General features: G+C 38.7%; 1 protein-coding gene across 1 annotated transcript in view; it reads left to right on the top strand.

The window, feature by feature from the left end:
• The window catches only part of LOC136436605 (cation-independent mannose-6-phosphate receptor-like), a 42,610-nt gene extending 25,675 nt beyond the window's left edge, over positions 1–16,935 (top strand). Inside the window, exons 23-42 of the mRNA XM_066430725.1 lie at positions 556–787; positions 1,646–1,860; positions 2,500–2,632; positions 3,392–3,526; positions 4,003–4,265; positions 5,427–5,627; positions 6,139–6,288; positions 6,816–6,995; positions 7,814–8,089; positions 8,521–8,722; positions 9,259–9,351; positions 10,548–10,755; positions 11,474–11,563; positions 12,155–12,339; positions 12,799–12,905; positions 13,284–13,381; positions 13,959–14,117; positions 14,925–15,000; positions 15,700–15,855; positions 16,274–16,935. Of these exons, the coding sequence (XP_066286822.1) occupies positions 556–787; positions 1,646–1,860; positions 2,500–2,632; positions 3,392–3,526; positions 4,003–4,265; positions 5,427–5,627; positions 6,139–6,288; positions 6,816–6,995; positions 7,814–8,089; positions 8,521–8,722; positions 9,259–9,351; positions 10,548–10,755; positions 11,474–11,563; positions 12,155–12,339; positions 12,799–12,905; positions 13,284–13,381; positions 13,959–14,117; positions 14,925–15,000; positions 15,700–15,855; positions 16,274–16,360 (3,246 nt within the window). The 3' untranslated portion in view covers positions 16,361–16,935. The remainder of the gene's footprint in view (positions 1–555; positions 788–1,645; positions 1,861–2,499; positions 2,633–3,391; positions 3,527–4,002; positions 4,266–5,426; positions 5,628–6,138; positions 6,289–6,815; positions 6,996–7,813; positions 8,090–8,520; positions 8,723–9,258; positions 9,352–10,547; positions 10,756–11,473; positions 11,564–12,154; positions 12,340–12,798; positions 12,906–13,283; positions 13,382–13,958; positions 14,118–14,924; positions 15,001–15,699; positions 15,856–16,273) is intronic.
• Positions 16,936–18,216: the final 1,281 nt, after the last annotated feature.

Raw genomic sequence — 18,216 nt, 5'->3', positions numbered from 1 at the left:
GCCCAAAGGCATACATTGTGCAATGATGACAATGCAGACTTATGATTAGCTCTTTGAAACTGAAAGAGCTTGGGGAATCACAATGACATCATTCTTTTGTCATGTGAGCTTCAAGGAAACGGTTTTTGTAAAATATGTGCATGCTCAGACTTGTCCTGTGCTGTTTTGTGCTGAGACCATACCTAATTTGAAACATTTTTGTTTAAAAAAATTTGGAAAATTTCTATTTTTCAGCAACACGACAGCAAAGCATCATGATTTTCTGATAAAATTTGTTTTTGAATTTTTGTCCCACTACCATCTTTTGTGTTGTTTTGTTGTTACCGAAGCCTAAAAAAAACTTTGATATCAACATAATGGAGTGAGAAGAATGCTCTATTTTTTTGAAAACAGTACGATTTGGTACCTTATATGAGATTATTTTTGACTGTGACATCATTCAGGAACCCTAAAAGAATTGCATCTTTGTCAATTTCTGTGATAAGCCTCTGGAATACAAGTTGTTGGTATCAACAAGTCTGCTCTAGCTTGACATTATGTTTGTTTTATTTCCAGGTCTATGTAAATGAGACCTCTGACTGCACCTATGTGTTTGAGTGGGCGACGTCTTACGCGTGCCCCCCCTTCAAGATCGTGGAGTGTGTGTACCATGACGACAAAGGGAACCAGTTTGATCTGACTCCCCTGTCTCTGTCCCATGGGAACTGGGAGATCATCCCAACATCACGAAGCTCCAACAATGAGATCTTCTACATCAATGTGTGCAGATCAGTGGTGCATTCCAAAGGTAAGTTGATCCATAGAATTAGAAATAAACTTTACTCATTAATTATGCAAATTAGATACTGATTTGCATAATAAGAATCCCATCAATCTCATGTACATCATCACTCAAGCTATCAACTTACCAAAAATCATGACTTCTTGAGTTATTCCCTTTCAAAGTCTGAAGCGAAACCTGCTCCTGCAGTTCCAAAAAAGCCGCCAGGGGGCCCAAACCTATTGCACTTACTCTCTGTCATAAGAGCTTAACCTACCACTCAAGAATCAGTTCCATAGCATGTCCAGAACAGGAGATATCAAAACAGGAAGTTCCGCTGTAACAAGCCACTAGGGGACCCAAAATCTAATCATTTCCAGGTCTCACCAAGACCTATACCCACACACCAAATATCAAGACAATCCATCCAAGCCTTCTCGAGTTATGCTGTGCAATTACATACACACATACAATCGCTACCCAAAACATAATCATGATTTAAGTAAAGGTGAAAGTCATCTCAAAGCAGTTTAGCTCACTGGATCGAGAGCTAATCGTCCTCTCAACAGAAAAGGCAGACGCTATATGTATAGTATTACATATTCGTTGTACCTGGGAAATTCCCCTAGCTCTTTTGGACAATTAGAATGAACAATCATGACAATGGCTTGCCCTGTCCTATAATTAAGGCGTGCAGTCATTTCCAATAGCGTGTATGTTGGATGAGTGACAACGGCTGTAATTCCAACTCTGAACGTCTAAAAGGTCTGGAGGCAGGGTCGCACTGGATTAGTCATGCTGCAATTCATGCGGACATGCTTTGACAGGTTTGTACTCACAAAATACCAAAGAGCTCATTTTGTTTTTCCTAATATATCATTTTAGGTGTCCAGTGTCCCTACAACGCAGGTGCCTGTATGAAGTTACCAGAGGCTGGTGATGCCAGTTCAAAGTTCATGAACCTGGGTGAGGTACAGGGTGGGCCGTGGTTCGAGGATGGGAACCTGGTACTCAACTACACCCTGGGGGCAAACTGTACCGCTGACGGGTCCAGGAAAAAGATGACTGTCATCAAATTTGTGTGTGATACAGATTCTGTGGTGAGTCTCAAAGGTTTAAACCATAAGTCTTGTAAAATTAATGTAAAGCTATTTTTTTTATTCCTTAATAGAGGTTTTTCATTTTTGTCTAGTAATAAGAATTGCTACATCTCAATACAACGGGCTACCCGGGCAGCATTGCTTATATCAGGTGCCATATGCATCACATCAGAAGAAATATCATAAACATACACAATCATATAGATTAGTAGTCTAAGATTAGTCCTTGATAATATATAAAATTGCACATACACTGTATGCTAGGAATTCCGTCTATACTTATCACAATAATACATGAAACATGTACATATGATTTGCTAACTACTAAATCAATTATCCACAACTCAATCAAAATTCACAAATCACAATGGATGTGCACTGAAATGAAACTTTTAAATGCACCCCATAGCAGTAGCACTTATTTCAAAGGACTGGGAAGAACTGGAGTCAGGAGAGCTTGTTACAATCACTGTTTGTGGTACTTCTTGAACCCATGTGATTCTCCTGTGGTCAACAGAAAATGGTACTAGTCTAGTTTCAAGACTGAGTGAATCCGTTTAAAGGTCTGAGTCTTACAAAAACTGTCTGTTGATAGACTAAGGAAGCTTACAGTAATTTAACCATTTGTGTTTTCCACAGGGAAATGGTCCCCAGTTCCTGGGCTCTACTGACGGCTGCATCTACACCTTCATCTGGTTCACGGACGTGGCCTGTCCACTCAAGGCTGACCAGCCCAGCGAAGGACACTGTAAGGCCAAGAACCCCCTCACAGGTGAACTGTTATTCTATACATCTCACTGTCATTATCTCCATGAAAAATGGAGAAATATAGTTTTGGGTGTGTCTGTCTGTCTGTCTGTCTGTCTGTTTGTTTGTGTTTCTGCATAACTCAAGAACCTCTGGATGGATTTTGATGATATTTGGTATATGGGCGGGTGTTGGGAAGCCCAAATTCAAGGTCGATTTTGGGCCCCCTGGTATGTGACCTTGGTACTGCGGCAGAGCTTCCGTTTTTGTATCTTTTGACCTGGACGTGCTATGGTCTTGATTTTTGGGTGGCAGATAGCTTGTGATGTAATAAAGAAGTGGTGTAGGTTTGGGCTCCCTAGCAGCTTGTTCTGGTTTCTAATCAGTTTCTCCTGTTGTTACTGTGTAAGCCTCAGATCCAGTTCGAATCCTGCAAAACAATCAGTCTGGTTACTTTGATTGGAAGTACACTTAATCTAATCAACATTTAGACTTTAATTTATTTCCACTTGTTGCTAGATGTTTCTTAAGATATTTATGCCAATTCTCACAGTCTAGAGCATATGCCATATGTCTATCTCTACCATGATGGTACATTTGTTTTTTTCATAACTTTCTATAGTAACAGTTACAGATTCATTCAATTTTTTATTAGTCAGTAAGAGTGAAAGTGTTGATTAGGTTTTCCAAAGTCCCAGTGACTTTCCAGAACAAAACAATGACACCATCTTGAATATTTTGACATATATATTTAGTTATTTTTATGCATGTTTTCTTTTTTCAGGTTATGAATTTGACTTAAGTGGACTGAATAAGAAAGACTCCTACTACCAAGTACTGGACCAGACCAAGGAGCATGCCTACCAGATCAATGTCTGTGGAGCTGTGAAGGGCTCCAAGTGTGAGGGGGATAACATAGGTAAATACTATGATCATAATCATAATTGAAATCATATTTCTGATATGTCCACCAAGTCTAGCTACCTCTTTTGTCTTCTTCCTTCTGCCAGTGACCATTGTTTTAGATTATGGCAGCAAATTGAAAGAATTTCAATCTTCCTAATTAAAAGTAACATACAATGTAACTCCAAGCATATTTCTGTCTTCTGTAAATTACATTTTATAGTCATAATGCCTTTCCTTTTGTCTGATGATTATAGCATGATATATCGTTATTGATATTCTACAGTCAGGACCTGGTGTAGATATTGAAACTTGGCATGGTTTTATTCATGCAGCAAACTTGTAATAAAGTCTACCATGATATGATAATAGGATGCATTTTACAATTTTGGAATGCATGTCACCTGTAGCATGTTTACAATTGATATAGCTGTAAAAAAATACATGGTATGGTTGGAAATTTTGGTCAAAATGGAGTTTCTTTTCCAACAGGCGTGTGTCAGGCGGAGCTAATCCATGGCGAACGCACGTTCAACGGCGGCAAGTCCAACTCCAACCTGGACTACAACGAAGGGATACTGGAGCTGACGTACAAGCAGGGCGACCACTGCCACAAGGACCAGTTTGAGCGCAGCTCGGTCATCAGTTTCGTGTGCGCCAACCGGACGGACAACGGCAGGCCGGTGTTCATCGACGAGTCCGAGGACTGCACCTACTATTTCTCCTTCCATACACCATTGGCTTGTGAAACCCAGGTCAGGCTTTACTCTAGGTATTAAAGGCACCCAGAGCATTTTATGAGGCTTGAAAACTGGAAATATTCTAATTGCTGTAATCTTCATGAAATTTACATTTAATTCCACTGTTTACCACATTTGCGTGCTAATTTCATATCAAAAGTGCTCAAAAGTGGCACAAAAATAAGCTACATTGCGATCTTTTAGTTTCACGCGCCTAGTGTAAATAGACCGATCCCATAGCCCTGCCCACCTCCGCTAAAACGTAGAAATGCAAAATTAAAACATAAAAATAGAAATATTTGACGGACATGCAGTCACACTCTCATTGGTCAAACCGCTAATTGTGATGGACAGTCAGGATCAATCTATTAGGGCTTAGATTTTCTATCAGTTCTCACCACACAATGATATCGTATCTTTGCTCCTTTAATGTCGATATGTAATTATTATGGTATAGTATTATTGAAACTTACTATATGTAGGAATGACTAGAAATTTTAGTTTTTCTAATTCAAGTTTCAAGCCTCATAAAATGCTCTGGGTGCCTTTAAGAAGACTGTGTAGAATAGGGCTGTCTCCAGGACCCGTCCCTCCGTCCTGGGAAGAAAATTTGCTTGTTGGGACGGAAAAAAAATTCCACTCATCAGTCCAAAAATCTGTAGGTCATGACATGGAATTGATGAAAATGTTTTGTTTTTTTAACTTAAAATGACAGATGTAACAGCAAAAATTAATTGGGCTCCCAAACAATGAGTGGGACGGAAAAAAATCTAAAGCTGGAGACAGTCCTTGTATAGAATAGAAGGATCTGTAAATATGAATGATTATTTGCATTATGAATACGATAATTTCCACAGAATATTCATCAGGAACTTTGAGTTGAATAGGTTTTATTTGTAGTGAATATTGTCTCTTCAAATATATTAAAAAGTGGGAAGAATACCACACACAGAAGATAAGGTTATCACAAAATTTATAAACGGAATGCCTGTTGCAATAGGTTACCGCAAAAAATATATTTCTAATCACAACATAATTGTCTAAATCAGTAAATGTATAAATTTTTGGTTGATTCTGTTCTTGAACTTTTGCAACTTTGAAGTCCATGTATTGTATGGATCCTGTTTGTGAACAGTTAATTTTACATCTCCTGTATCATGTTCTATGTTCCCACAGGTCCCTTGCATTGTGGACAATGGAACAAACTCCTTTGACCTTTCCCCACTGATCAAGGCTGAAGGTCACTTCATGGCGCCCTCAATAGGAGGGACCGGGGCGTACTACATCAACATCTGCCGACCTCTGAACCCCATCCCTGGTGTCCGATGTCCGCCGGGGGCTTCCGCGTGTATGAAGGAAGACAACAAAAATCCTGTGGTATGTTTGTTGCTTATATCACACATGTAAGTCTGTATGATAATAACTACAATGTAGGACAGTAAGGTAAAGGTACTAGTAAGCATAGTCACTTTTTATAGCCTTTTTTGAGGCTGTAGGGGGAGTGAGTTCTTACCATTGTGTCTATATAGGGCACAGTATTGGAAGGTGGAGCCCATCCCTTTCCTTCCACCACTTTTTACCTCTAGCCTCTAAGGCACTCAGCCATTCAACGCCATTAATTCTTGCAGTTGCTACATACCTGGAAAGCAGTTAAGTTAAATGTGTTTGCAAGTGATGACTTGCTCAATTACAAAAGTATTTCCTCCGAACAGTCACTAAATTCTTGTGAATTGGCCACCTTTCTATACTGTTTCATTGTATGACTAACTACTGGTATCTTGTTTATGCAAGACGTATATTGTAAATTCAACTTGATAATTAAGGATTTAAAAGAACTTGATGAGCGCAAATTCTGTTTTTTTCACTAATTTGATGTTCTACATTACAGAGCCTTGGCCGAGTGTTTGAACAGCCCAAAATCAACCCAGTCACGAAGGAGATCACAATCATCTACAAGCACGGTTCCAAGTGTGAGAGTAACCCTGACTACAATAACACTGCTCAGATTGTCTTCCGCTGTGAACAGGGAACATCAGTGGTGAGATGCTTTTTTTACACCTTTTTTTAGGAAATATGAATTTATCAGTAACTTGATTATGATATCTACAACTACTATGTAATAAACTATACAGTACAATTGTACTATGTTGATGACATCCATTTGACCGTTTCAAAATTTTATCCAGTTGCTTGAGTAACAATTTTTGGCAATTGTACTATGATTACTACCAACACAGATGAGCTTCGATGATGACTACAGTAACTATGTATCTATTAGTCTTTAACAGACAGTTGTTGAGTAAAAAATTATAACTGTTACTGTAACGGTAAGTTCCATCCTTTTGATTACGGCCTCATGTATTTCCCTGTGTAATAAAGAGTGTAACCAACAGAAGACAGCTACTTAGGAAACTTGATAGATTTCGTTTACCAAATAGCTTGGGTAACTGTTATCGTATGTATCTTATTTTACTTTCATTGATGTCTAACCTTCACAAAGTTACTCGTCTTGTAGTACTTTTCCAAGCAGTTTTCTGTAAACTTGTGTTTTCTTTTTCCCTCCAGGGAAGCCCACAGTTCAGCTACAAGACAGATGACTGTGTGTACTTCTTTGAGTGGAAGACAAACGTGGTGTGTGCGGCCCCCAAGCCTCTCCAGACCACAGAGTGCACCTACACAGATCCAGCCCTCAAGTACACCTTTAACCTCACCAGTCTCAGGAGCACTGGGGATAACGGATATGAGGTAACAATTAAGACATGCTGCATTCTCTTAAGTTTTAATTATTAAAAGTAGTGGTTTATGAATGCAATAGCAGGGTGCAAAATACCCGGTTGCGCAGTTGCACAGCGCAACAATATTTCGGTTGGCCCAAGTTAATTCTATAGACCCAGGTAGCGCCGTGTGCAACCTTAGATTTTGAGCCCAAGAACTCAATCCGAGCCCTGGAAGCTCACAAAAACACAGTGTCACTGTCATAAAATTCGCTAAATTTTCAATTGAAACGAAGAAATCAACACCTTTTTGTTTTAAACCAGCCAAAGCCCTTCATAGATAGTGGACTTTGGGCTGAAAAAGACGATAACACACTGTCCTCAGCATTGCGACAAAACCAAGATGGCCGCCATCATTATATTATGGAACATGCAAATAACTACTGTACATCATCAAGTTTAAGATTTTACTGTAGTTACAGCTCTTACTAGACTAAGTGAAAAGTTGCAAGAACAGGGAATGCCCTGCCTGCCTCATTTGTAACACCATTCTCAGTTTGGTTGTTCAGAGCGAGACTGGAGGCCTGCCCTAGCCCAGGGCCTCCCCTCCCTCTCCCTAACTTTGCCCCTGATGGGGTCATCTGGGGGTATCGAAGAAGAGGTTTTCCAATGTTGTAAAGATGAAAGTTAATGGAGGTATTCCATAATAGAGGGATCAGATATAGTACGTAGAAGGAAGTAAATGTTGGGTAGTACTTGGCAAGCAGTCAATGCATGTCTTGGACTATCTTTGATTTTCTGGTACATCATTTTGTAGTACCTAAGATCTGTTTCTTATCATATCTTTAGGTGGAGGACAATGTGCAAGGTGGTAAGTACAGCCTGAACGTCTGTGGCACCGTTCCCAGATCCGGATGTGACTCTGACACTGCCGTGTGCGTAACCCTAGCAGATGGGAAGAAGATCTCAGCCGGCAAGTTTAACACCCAGACCTTCAAGTACGAGGGAAATCTTCTGACGTTGTCCTACAGTGACGGGACGACATGTAGAGGCAGTGAGAAGTACAGAACCAACATCATATTCAAGTGTGCTGATGAACAGAACAGCCAGCCTGCTATATTCAGTGTAAGTACATGTACAAATGTCCACAATCCCCACATCCAATTTAGTTGAGCAGCTTTCCTTCCAACTGCTATAATTGACTCTCATAATATAGTTGGCAAAACTTTCCAGGATTCTCTTTGATAACATATTTTCAGCCAGATACTTTTTCATGCATATTGTTAATATTTCACCTGAAAATCAGTCCTAAGTCTAATATTTTCACATTTTTTGACAGCACTTTAGAAATGTACAAAAGACATCTTAGAACATTATTGATATATATGTTTGATTTTGTACATAGTTCATAATGTATAATACATGCAAAGTTTTATTATTAGATAATTGTCTTGAATTATGTATGATGTATAATTTTGTTAAAGATGTGAATAAAATCAGTCTAAAAACAAATTAAGAAAAAACTGTTATTCTACATTGTCTCTCTTTTTCTCCAGGTGACAGGATGCTTGTACACCTTCATGTGGAAGACATCCCTAGCCTGTCCGCCGGCCAGTCAGCCCTGCGCCATCAACCAGAACGGACAGACCTACGATCTCAACCTCCTCTCACAGGAGACCAACAGCTGGAGGTTCAGGGACAAGTTTGGCAACAAGTATTACCTCAACCTGTGTCAGCCTGTGCACCAGGGACCACCAAGTATGTAATATGGTTTTCTTTTATTTTCACTTCTATCAGCTAGTGGCAATTCTAGCACTGCAAATGCTGTATCTACTGCAAAGATTTTGGCAGAATTTTCATTCTGTGGTTTTGGAGGATCTTTTTATGAATCAAAGAAATTTAGTATTAATATGTTGTCCTACATGTATATTTGTTCATATAGTCAGCTTGTTTGCAAAGATGTGCATACGGAAAGAAAGCAAATCAATTTGCTTACCTTTTCAAATTTGTTTTAATGCACTTCCATCATTTACATGATATATGTAAACTCATAGTTTTTGGTAGAGACCTGGTGAACCTAGTAAGATCTTCCTCCAATCACTGAGTAAAGTAGTAGATGATACCTGAAATGTCTGACCTTTTCAAAAACGTATCCAATCATATTGCAGGAGTAACTGTTGCTTTGCGTATCTTATTACCTGGATGTCTAAGCTTTATCAACACATTTTTCAGTGTATTTTGTCAAAGACTTATTGATACTGATTATGACATGCCTTTATTTCTGTTCTCTACAGGATGTGACCCCAATGCTGCTGCCTGTAGACAGAGGCCTGATGGTACAGTTGATAATCTGGGAGTGGTCAGCTCTCAGACTATGAACGTGGATGGTAAGCACATCTTACATGTTATCATAAACTTGTGTTACAAACTTATCATAATGTAACAGAACAAAAGCTCTTTGAAAGCAATGTTTGAGATTTGATTGTGTTTCAGCACCAAGGACAGGAATCTACTAAATCTAAATCTGCTGTTCATTAGCTACAGTCTTGAAAGGATCACATAGGGTTTTACAACAGTTACTGTTTTATTTTGAGATTTGATTGTGTTTCAGCACCAAGGACAGGAGCTATTCAGAAATCTGCTAAATCTAAATCTGCTGTTCAGTAGCTACAGTCTTGAAAGGATCGCATAGGGTTTTACGACAGTTATTGCTTTATTTTGAGATTTGATTGTGTTTCAGCACCAAGGACAGGAGCTATTTAGAAATCTACTAAATCTAAATCTGCTGTTCAGTAGCTACAGTCTTCAAAGGATCACATAGGGTTTTACAACAGTTATTGCTTTATTTTGAGATTTGATTGTGTTCAGCACCAAGGACAGGAGCTATTCAGAAATCTACTTAATCTAAAATCTAAATCTGCTGTACATACAGTCTTCAAAGGATCACATAGGGTTTTACAACAGTTACTGTTTTATTTTGAGATTTGATTGCGTTTCAGCACCAAGGACAGGAGCTATTCAGAAATCTACTTAATCTAAAATCTAAATCTGCTGTACATACAGTCTTGAAAGGATCACATAGGGTTTTACAACAGTTACTGTTTTATTTTGAGATTTGATTGCGTTTCAGCACCAAGGACAGGAGCTATTCAGAAATCTACTTAATCTAAAATCTAAATCTGCTGTACATACAGTCTTGAAAGGATCACATAGGGTTTTACAACAGTTACTGTTTTATTTTGAGATTTGATTGCGTTTCAGCACCAAGGACAGGAGCTATTCAGAAATCTACTTAATCTAAAATCTAAATCTGCTGTACATACAGTCTTGAAAGGATCACATTACAACTGTTTTATTTTCAAGTGATCTTTAGGTTACTGTCAACATGGGCTTTTTCTAAGCAGTTTCGGTTAACAACAATCATAATTATTTACTGTTTCAGTTCTCTGTTTTAATAATTATTGCAATGTATGATCTTAATTTTTTTCCAATGGGGAAAAATGACATCTCCTCACCCTATATTCATATACATGTATTTTACTGACCATTTAAACATATTTGTCCCCTCTTTCTATACCCTCAGACACAGGGTTGAAGGTTGTGTACAGTGAGGGTGAGGCAGGGGTGTGTGACGACCACTCACGCAGGTCTAACAGCGACTCGGCCTCCATCGAGATCCAGTTCTCCTGCGGCTCCACGGTGGGAGGACCACAGCTGCACAGTATAGACAGCGACGGGAGATGCCACTTTGTGGTCAACTGGAGGTCCGCCATCGCTTGTGCAACAGAGAGGTAAAGTCTTTAATCATAGAGAATGATATTAAATCATTTGCAGGGCTTTCTCCAGGACCTGTCCCTCTGTCCGGGATGGAAATTTGCTTGTTGGGACAGAAAAAATTTGTACCCTGTCCATCCCAAAAATCTGAACTACAGGATATGAAATTGATGAAAATGGGTTTCGTAAGCTTGTAGACACACGTACGGATCCGAATCTGACCTCCTTTAAGAGACTCTTGAAGTAACGGAAATGAACTAAACAAACGGACACGGACCATGAACCAGCTTTTGCCCTACTATATGTTGCATGTTGTAGCAATTGTATATTGTTGTACCATAGATATGTAATGATATATGTTGATAGAGTTATTAGGACTCAAATGACTGTGTATCTCTGTTATATTGTATCTGACCCTTACCTCTTCCCTCATGACCTCAATGAAAAGCGGCCTGCGTGCCGATTTGAGCTTATCATGAATAAACAAAGGTTCAAACAAACAAACAAACAAAATGACAGATTTAACAATCATCTACCTCCCATACAATGAGTGATGGAAAAAAATTCAAAGTGAGAGACAGCCCTGATTATTTGCCAATTAAAATGTTTGCACAATGTTTACTACACAATGTCATGCACTACAAATTCCAACGCTTTTGTACAGTCACAATCATTGTATTTTTTTGGTAACTTTTGTCTTCAAGACTAAATTTGCTTTTATCGTTTTATTCACAGACAGGCTGTCACACCTGATGATAGTGGAAAGATCAGAGACCCCTTTTCCCAGAGTGTCATCCCCATCTCACAACTCTACAATAACAATGGGTGAGTTCTCTATCATGATTGTTGTTTTCTGTTGCCTGAAAATTAAGCTTTGTCTGGCTGAATTGGAACACTGTAGACTGGGGATCTGTTTTGTTTGACAGATTTAGGGATTTTGTTCTGAATTTCAAAAATCTTTACTAACCAATGCGAGTCTGCCAGGGAAACTCTGCATAATTATGCTTGCTACTCTAACACCACTGCATTTCACAGCAACTGTACTGTGTCAAAATATTAATATGTCCTTTGTAACTTTGTTCAAAATAGCATCTGAATATGGGCTTTGAAATATGCTCGGAGACCTGTGTTACCAACAATATTCTAAGGACAAACCATTGCAAACAATTCAAGACAGTTTTGCTTCTACTTACTGTAAATGCATCTAAGTTCCTTCAGTTTTAATTTTGCGGTAGGAAGAAAATGGAGTGTTTGCGGTAGGTTTGCGTTTGAAACAATAGTAGTGCTACAGAAACAGAGAGAAAAATGTTTGAGGTGATTTTAAGTTTGCGGCAAAGAGCTTACCGCCAAAACCGCGAACATAAAACCACCGTGAACATGTCTGCATTTACAGTACTACGTATTTTCCCCCGACAGTAACTCCTGGAGAGTGACCGGTGACCTGAGACCTAACAGGGACGTGTACGTGTACTATATCAGGATGGACGATGTTGGCATACAGGAGGACACATGTAGGGGTGCTGCCGTTTGCCAAGTCAAGGAGAAAGACTCCTTCATGAAAGTTCTGGGCAAACCAAACATGATCAATTATTACATGCAAGGTAAATAAAAACTGTAAGATTCACATTGTTATTAATACCTTCTTTGTGCCGACTTTCATGTGCAGTTATTCAGATCGATGTGTTTAAAAATATGGTGTTCACATGTGGTCAAATATTGTGGTTTGTAACTAAGGCAGTGTTGAATAGTAGAGAGACAAATTTTCCACGCGCATTTCATGCATGGGGCCTGGCACGTTCCCATTAATTGTGATTGTTTTAGATCAAATGCATTTATCTAAATGTTACTCTCTTGTATAAGTGTTAAACTTTGTAAGATTGCTAATTCTTCATTGTGACCTGATATACTTCAGAATCTATATTGTCTCATATGTACGTTTAGCTTTTCATTTCAATATTTAAGACGGGAACACTTATTAAGAAGTTTGGCAATCATAGCATAGTCTTCATGAGTATGACAGAAATCAAATGACTGAGTGTGTAACATTCTCATTGTTACAGATGGAGCCCTAGAAGTTCAGATTCTTTCTGATACAAAATGTGGGAGAAGACAAGAAAAGAAGACCAGTACCACCATTATCTTCCATTGTTCCGATTACATTCAAAAGGTAAGTTAAGTGTTATTTTTACTGTCAATTTGTTAGATTTTTCTGTCAGTTTCAATATATCAATATATATTCTGTATCTGTATAGCCTTCGGTATAACTGCCCTTCGGTGTAATGCATCAGCTTGGCAGGCACGCAGCACGGCAGCAGCTGGTTACATTTACACTGAATGACCTTTGCAAATCCAACTGCGTCGTTGTTTCATGCTATTTACAAATATAGTGAGGATCCCCAACTGATAGTTCTCTATAATGATAGTTCTAGGAAAATACGAATTTTTGAACACATCAATCCTAGGTAACTTAACAACTCTGATATTTGGAGGCATAGCCATTTCTTGTTCTTTTTTGAAATGGTATTTTTATATCCCTCTTCTACAGGGCCAGCCGGAGTTTTTTTCTGAGTCTCACGACTGTGAGTACATCTTTAACTGGTACACCAACGTGGCCTGTTTGAAGGATGATGTGGAGGAAAGTGTGTAAGTCTTCATCTGTACATCCATCTGCTTGAAACATTCATTGGTCAATTTGAATTTAGACAGATCGATTGGGCGTCAGGAGGACGTTGGCTGAGACACATCGATTTACCGGTTTCAACCTTTTATTTAAAAGTCTTCATTAGAATGCATTGAATTTAGACAGATTTTAGACATCTAGAATTCATAACAAGTTTATGATTATTACTTAAAAGTTACGGCATGTAACATTATACACTAAGACAGTAATATGTGGCATTGTGTACATTCCATTATGTGCTTTAAAAAAGTATTGTGACAGTGACAGATAGAAATGTAAACCTTATCACATCATGGTGCCCTTATTATCTGAGAAAGGAATTCAGAGAAATGCTACTGTGCATGATTTAAAAGATATATCATCATCATCATCATCCGTCGACCTCTGCAGCAGAGGACGGGGCGAGCCCTTGTACGATATATAAAGAATGTGTACACCCCTCAGCAAGTGTTTAGACGTAATAGCCCAGATGTTTTCCATTATTCCATGATATGATTTATATGATGATGATGATGATTTATATCTTGTGTGTTTGTCTAGCTCCATCCCACCACCTGAGCAAGACCTGCCGGACGATGGCACAGGAATTCACCACTTTATCAGCCAGCATAAAAGCTCTGCTGCCACTGTTGTTGGGATAATGCTGGCAATAGTCGTCATCTGTGTCCTAGTCATCATCTTTCACAAACAGGAGAGAAGGTAGGAAGAACTTAAACCCAGACTTATTGTACATATAGAATACAACATGTTGTATTCCGTATCACCCGAGGTACCAGCCTGACCACGGGTAGGATCACCCGTAGGCCGGAGGGCAATCCGACCCGCGGGAGGACTGGGACCAAGGGTGATGCGGAATACACCGTGTTGTATTTTATTTATGTCATAGCCACCTGAGAAAACACACATTTCAATGCGGAATGCACCAGAAGTTGAGGGAGTTTTGTGTCCTCGAACAAAAAACTGTTACAACATTGATTCCAACCTCCGAATCCGGTATTCGGCGCGCTCAAAATGCATTCTATATATTCTATTGAAGCCCGTGTGATACGGAAAATTATCACACGGTCCAGAACACCCGTATCGAACGTTTTCGCGGCCCAGGTATAACATAAAATTATAAATCCAGGCTTATTGTACAGTACGATAAAGCTGCGCTATTATAGTGCCTGTCTTTATGTTTTAATTGAAGTTACTCTGCTTGTTTCCTGTTAATTTTTTCCTGTCTCTTTACATTTGTTCTTTCTACTGAAAATCAATGATTCAGAAGGATTTAGCCAGTAGTCGCTTTTCTCCAGAAGTAATAAAACAGTTACTTACTGTTATTCTGCTTGGTAATGTAGAGCCTTTGTCACAAAATAATCAGGCATCTCCGTTCAAATTCTGTGGTATATTTTCACTTTGATTGGTAGATGTATTCAGGATCATTTGATTTTTATTTCCAGATGAATGTTAAATGTCTTTTCTTTCATGTCCTTTGCTACAGTAATTCTTTATTCCCTATTTCAGACAAGCATTTGTACTCAAAATGAAGTCTTGCTGCAGAAGAGGAGATTATAGTCACCCTACCTACAGATATACTAAGGTAAGCAAAATGTCTCTAACCTATAGTAGGTGTTCTAATTTTCTAAACATAGGTTTTCATGCCACTGGTAGAGTTACAGCCGACTGGGATGTCAAGTTATCAGGCTCAATGGTTGAGCAGATCCCCAACTTAATCATGCTAAAGGTCTAAATACATGAATTAATAGTTATGACATGCCACCTCTGCAATAGGTCCAGTCAATACAGATACTAGGTTACAGTGTAATGGAGTGTATCAAGAAAGACGTCAAAGTGTACAGCCTCACCAGTGTTGACCCACTGGACAGAGCTGCCTGGAAACACAGTGTGAAGACTAGCTGCCTGCCGCCCACCTATGTCAGGAACCCCCACAGCAGCAGCTGTAAATGCAGAAATGTTTGCGGTGCTTTTATGTTTGCGATTTTCGCAGCGACCATTTCACCGCGAACTTAAAGCCACCCCAAACATTTTTGTCCAATATTGTGTAGCGGTTATGATGTGACTATAGCGCTGCCGCGAACTTAAAACCACACTCCATTTTTGCCTTAGCGCGAAATGAAAACCACACGGACTTAAATGCACTTACTATGACTTGTACTGGATACTACGACTTGTACTGATCTAGGACATTGAGTACTGACCAAACTGGTACACAACACTTGTATTTTATGCCACAAGAATAATTTCTCATTTGGACTTATCATGACCTTCTATCCCCCAGTTTATGTCCAATGGTGACGAGGATGGTACGCTGCTGATGGGTGGACTCGACAGCGATGAGGAGAGTGGCAACAGCCAATCAGAAGAGGCGTCAGACGACTTTATGGTAGAGTTTGATGCTGAGTCCCATCAACAAAACAGAGCAAAGAGAAAAAAGGTTCGTGAAAAATTAAGATCTCCCACTGAATCAATCTCCTTTCTTGTTCATCTGTGACTGAATATTCTATTGTACTTCAGTCAAACCTGACGTGTGTGTATAGTGGTGACCATCTGTGCATAAGGACCGGTTGACCTTTATGGATATGGTATACTTTTTTGGTGGTCCCTTAGATTGTTTTTCCCATTGATCGGGCCTGAATCGCAAGGGTCTGGAGGCTGCCATTTTGGCGCCAAGGATTAAGAATCCGAACTATAATGGCCACTAGTACTGTGAACAATTTCTTCAAGTGCTTTAAGTTAAAACTTGTAAATAGATATGTTTAACTAAACTGCACCACGTATACATGTACAGTGTATCTACATGACTTGTACTGTACAAAGTATTTTTAACTATCCTTTGTTTGACTCCGTTCCAGAAAACCAAACCCAAAGCAGATGAGAACCACCTGGAAGAAGTCAGGCCTTACCATGATGACAGCGATGAAGACATGCTGGATGTGTAGGCCGAGATTTCTACAGGGAAAAAAAATCTTTGATATTGTAAACAAATCTTGCAGCTTCTGTTGGTGTAGGGTTAGCATTGGCAAGCTGGGACTTGCTTCTCTGTGCTTTCTTGTGAACTTGTTTGCTATTTGATGATTCTGAGAACATCAAGGCTTTTCACTTCAGGGTACAGCTTTCTACATTCATGTATGAACTCAAGGTAAAATTGTATAAGCATGGGAAAGATGAAATATTAATATGTAATTCAAGAGAATTTCTTATAAAAGCCTAGAAATATTAGGCTCAAGTTTTCTGCAAGTCAGTCTAGGTGTCTTTGATACACTTGGAAGTCAGCATGCCTAAAGTTTAGGAAAAGAGATGCATTGTGCACAAGAAATCTAGCATTCTTTCTACCTGTTGTGTAATTTATTTGTGATCTAATTCTAAAGCTGAGTGGAACATAGGCCATCACTGATGACCTAAAGATATTCTTGTGTGCCTCGTGTGGTGACTATGCGCTTGGAAATGCCAAATATTACTTGAGAAAACTTTAATCCACCACTTTGTGCCATTATTGTAAAATCAGTAGCATTAAGTGATGAGTGTTAAAGAAGCAAATTATTTTCTTCCTACAAGTATTATTTGGAAGATTGATTAAAATATAATGTACATTGGGTGTATTGCATTGACGTAAGATATATAGCTGATTAAAGATGAAATTTATGGCTGAATTTGAAATTTGCATGTAATTTTTGGGGTCATGATAGTGTTTTTAAAATGCTGTATAGAATTATGCCCAATTCTGAACAGATGTACATGTTATTATTTATCTTACTTGGTCCTCTCTGGTGCTCAGCATTGTTTTAAGTTAGATCTGATTTGTTAGGGGTCATCTCAAAAATCAACATATTTCTGTTGTAAATAGTGGTACAGTTTATCATTTGAAACAACGACTGTTTAGACACAAAAACTGACCACTTATTTATGAGATGGACCCTCTTCACACAATACCTTCACGTTTGTAACTTTATTTTGCCCTCTATGCTGCTTTGAAGACAAACTGTCCATGAAGTGAGGTACCCATCGTTGCACCTTTTGAAAGGTACAATATGAATGTAGCCAGCAGCACACAAAAATGAAATTTTACAGTCAATGGTCATGTTATAATGGTAAACACATGGTATGACACAAGTTTGATTGGAATAGCAAAGTGAACATCTTGTCTTTAATACACAATGACAACAATATCGATATATGTATATTGCAAATCATCTCTGCAGCTAATAAGCATGCAATTGATGTGTGCCTCATTAAACTTGTTCACAATTCAATGATTACAAGTAAATATTTGTAATAACTTCTTATAACAGACTTGCGACTTGTAAATTGCTGCTCAACATGCTTACCTTATGAAAAAACATATACCTGCATACCTTATGAAAAAACATATACCTGCATAATTGAAAAAAATCCGACGCTGTTGAGTGTTGTTACTGTATTTTTGCATACAATGTATTTCTGTGAGAAAGAAAAAAAATTACCCTCCTGTTACTGTATACCTTTCTAGTGTATTACACGTTGTTGATTTGAGAATGTGCCTTACTTGATTAGTCTTACTTGAAGACATTATGAATGATAACATTGCCAAATTGTGATGTTGCATTGAGTTGATATGGAAACTGCTGTGTTTATGCTAGTCTACTCTGTTGATGTTGGTTTATGATATTTCACCTTGTAACTTAATATCATGAAAATGCTACACTCAAGTACAAATAGGCATGCCTACACTAGCGTTACAAGGGTTCGGCGAATTTGAGAGGAAAAGCTTCAAGTCTGTAATTACTTTTCTAATGAGGCTGAACATTTGTTGAAGCTT

The sequence above is a fragment of the Branchiostoma lanceolatum genome, chromosome 1 (assembly GCF_035083965.1).
Source record: "Branchiostoma lanceolatum isolate klBraLanc5 chromosome 1, klBraLanc5.hap2, whole genome shotgun sequence".
Lineage (NCBI taxonomy): Eukaryota > Metazoa > Chordata > Leptocardii > Amphioxiformes > Branchiostomatidae > Branchiostoma > Branchiostoma lanceolatum.
This window is presented reverse-complemented; position numbering and strand designations above follow the sequence as displayed.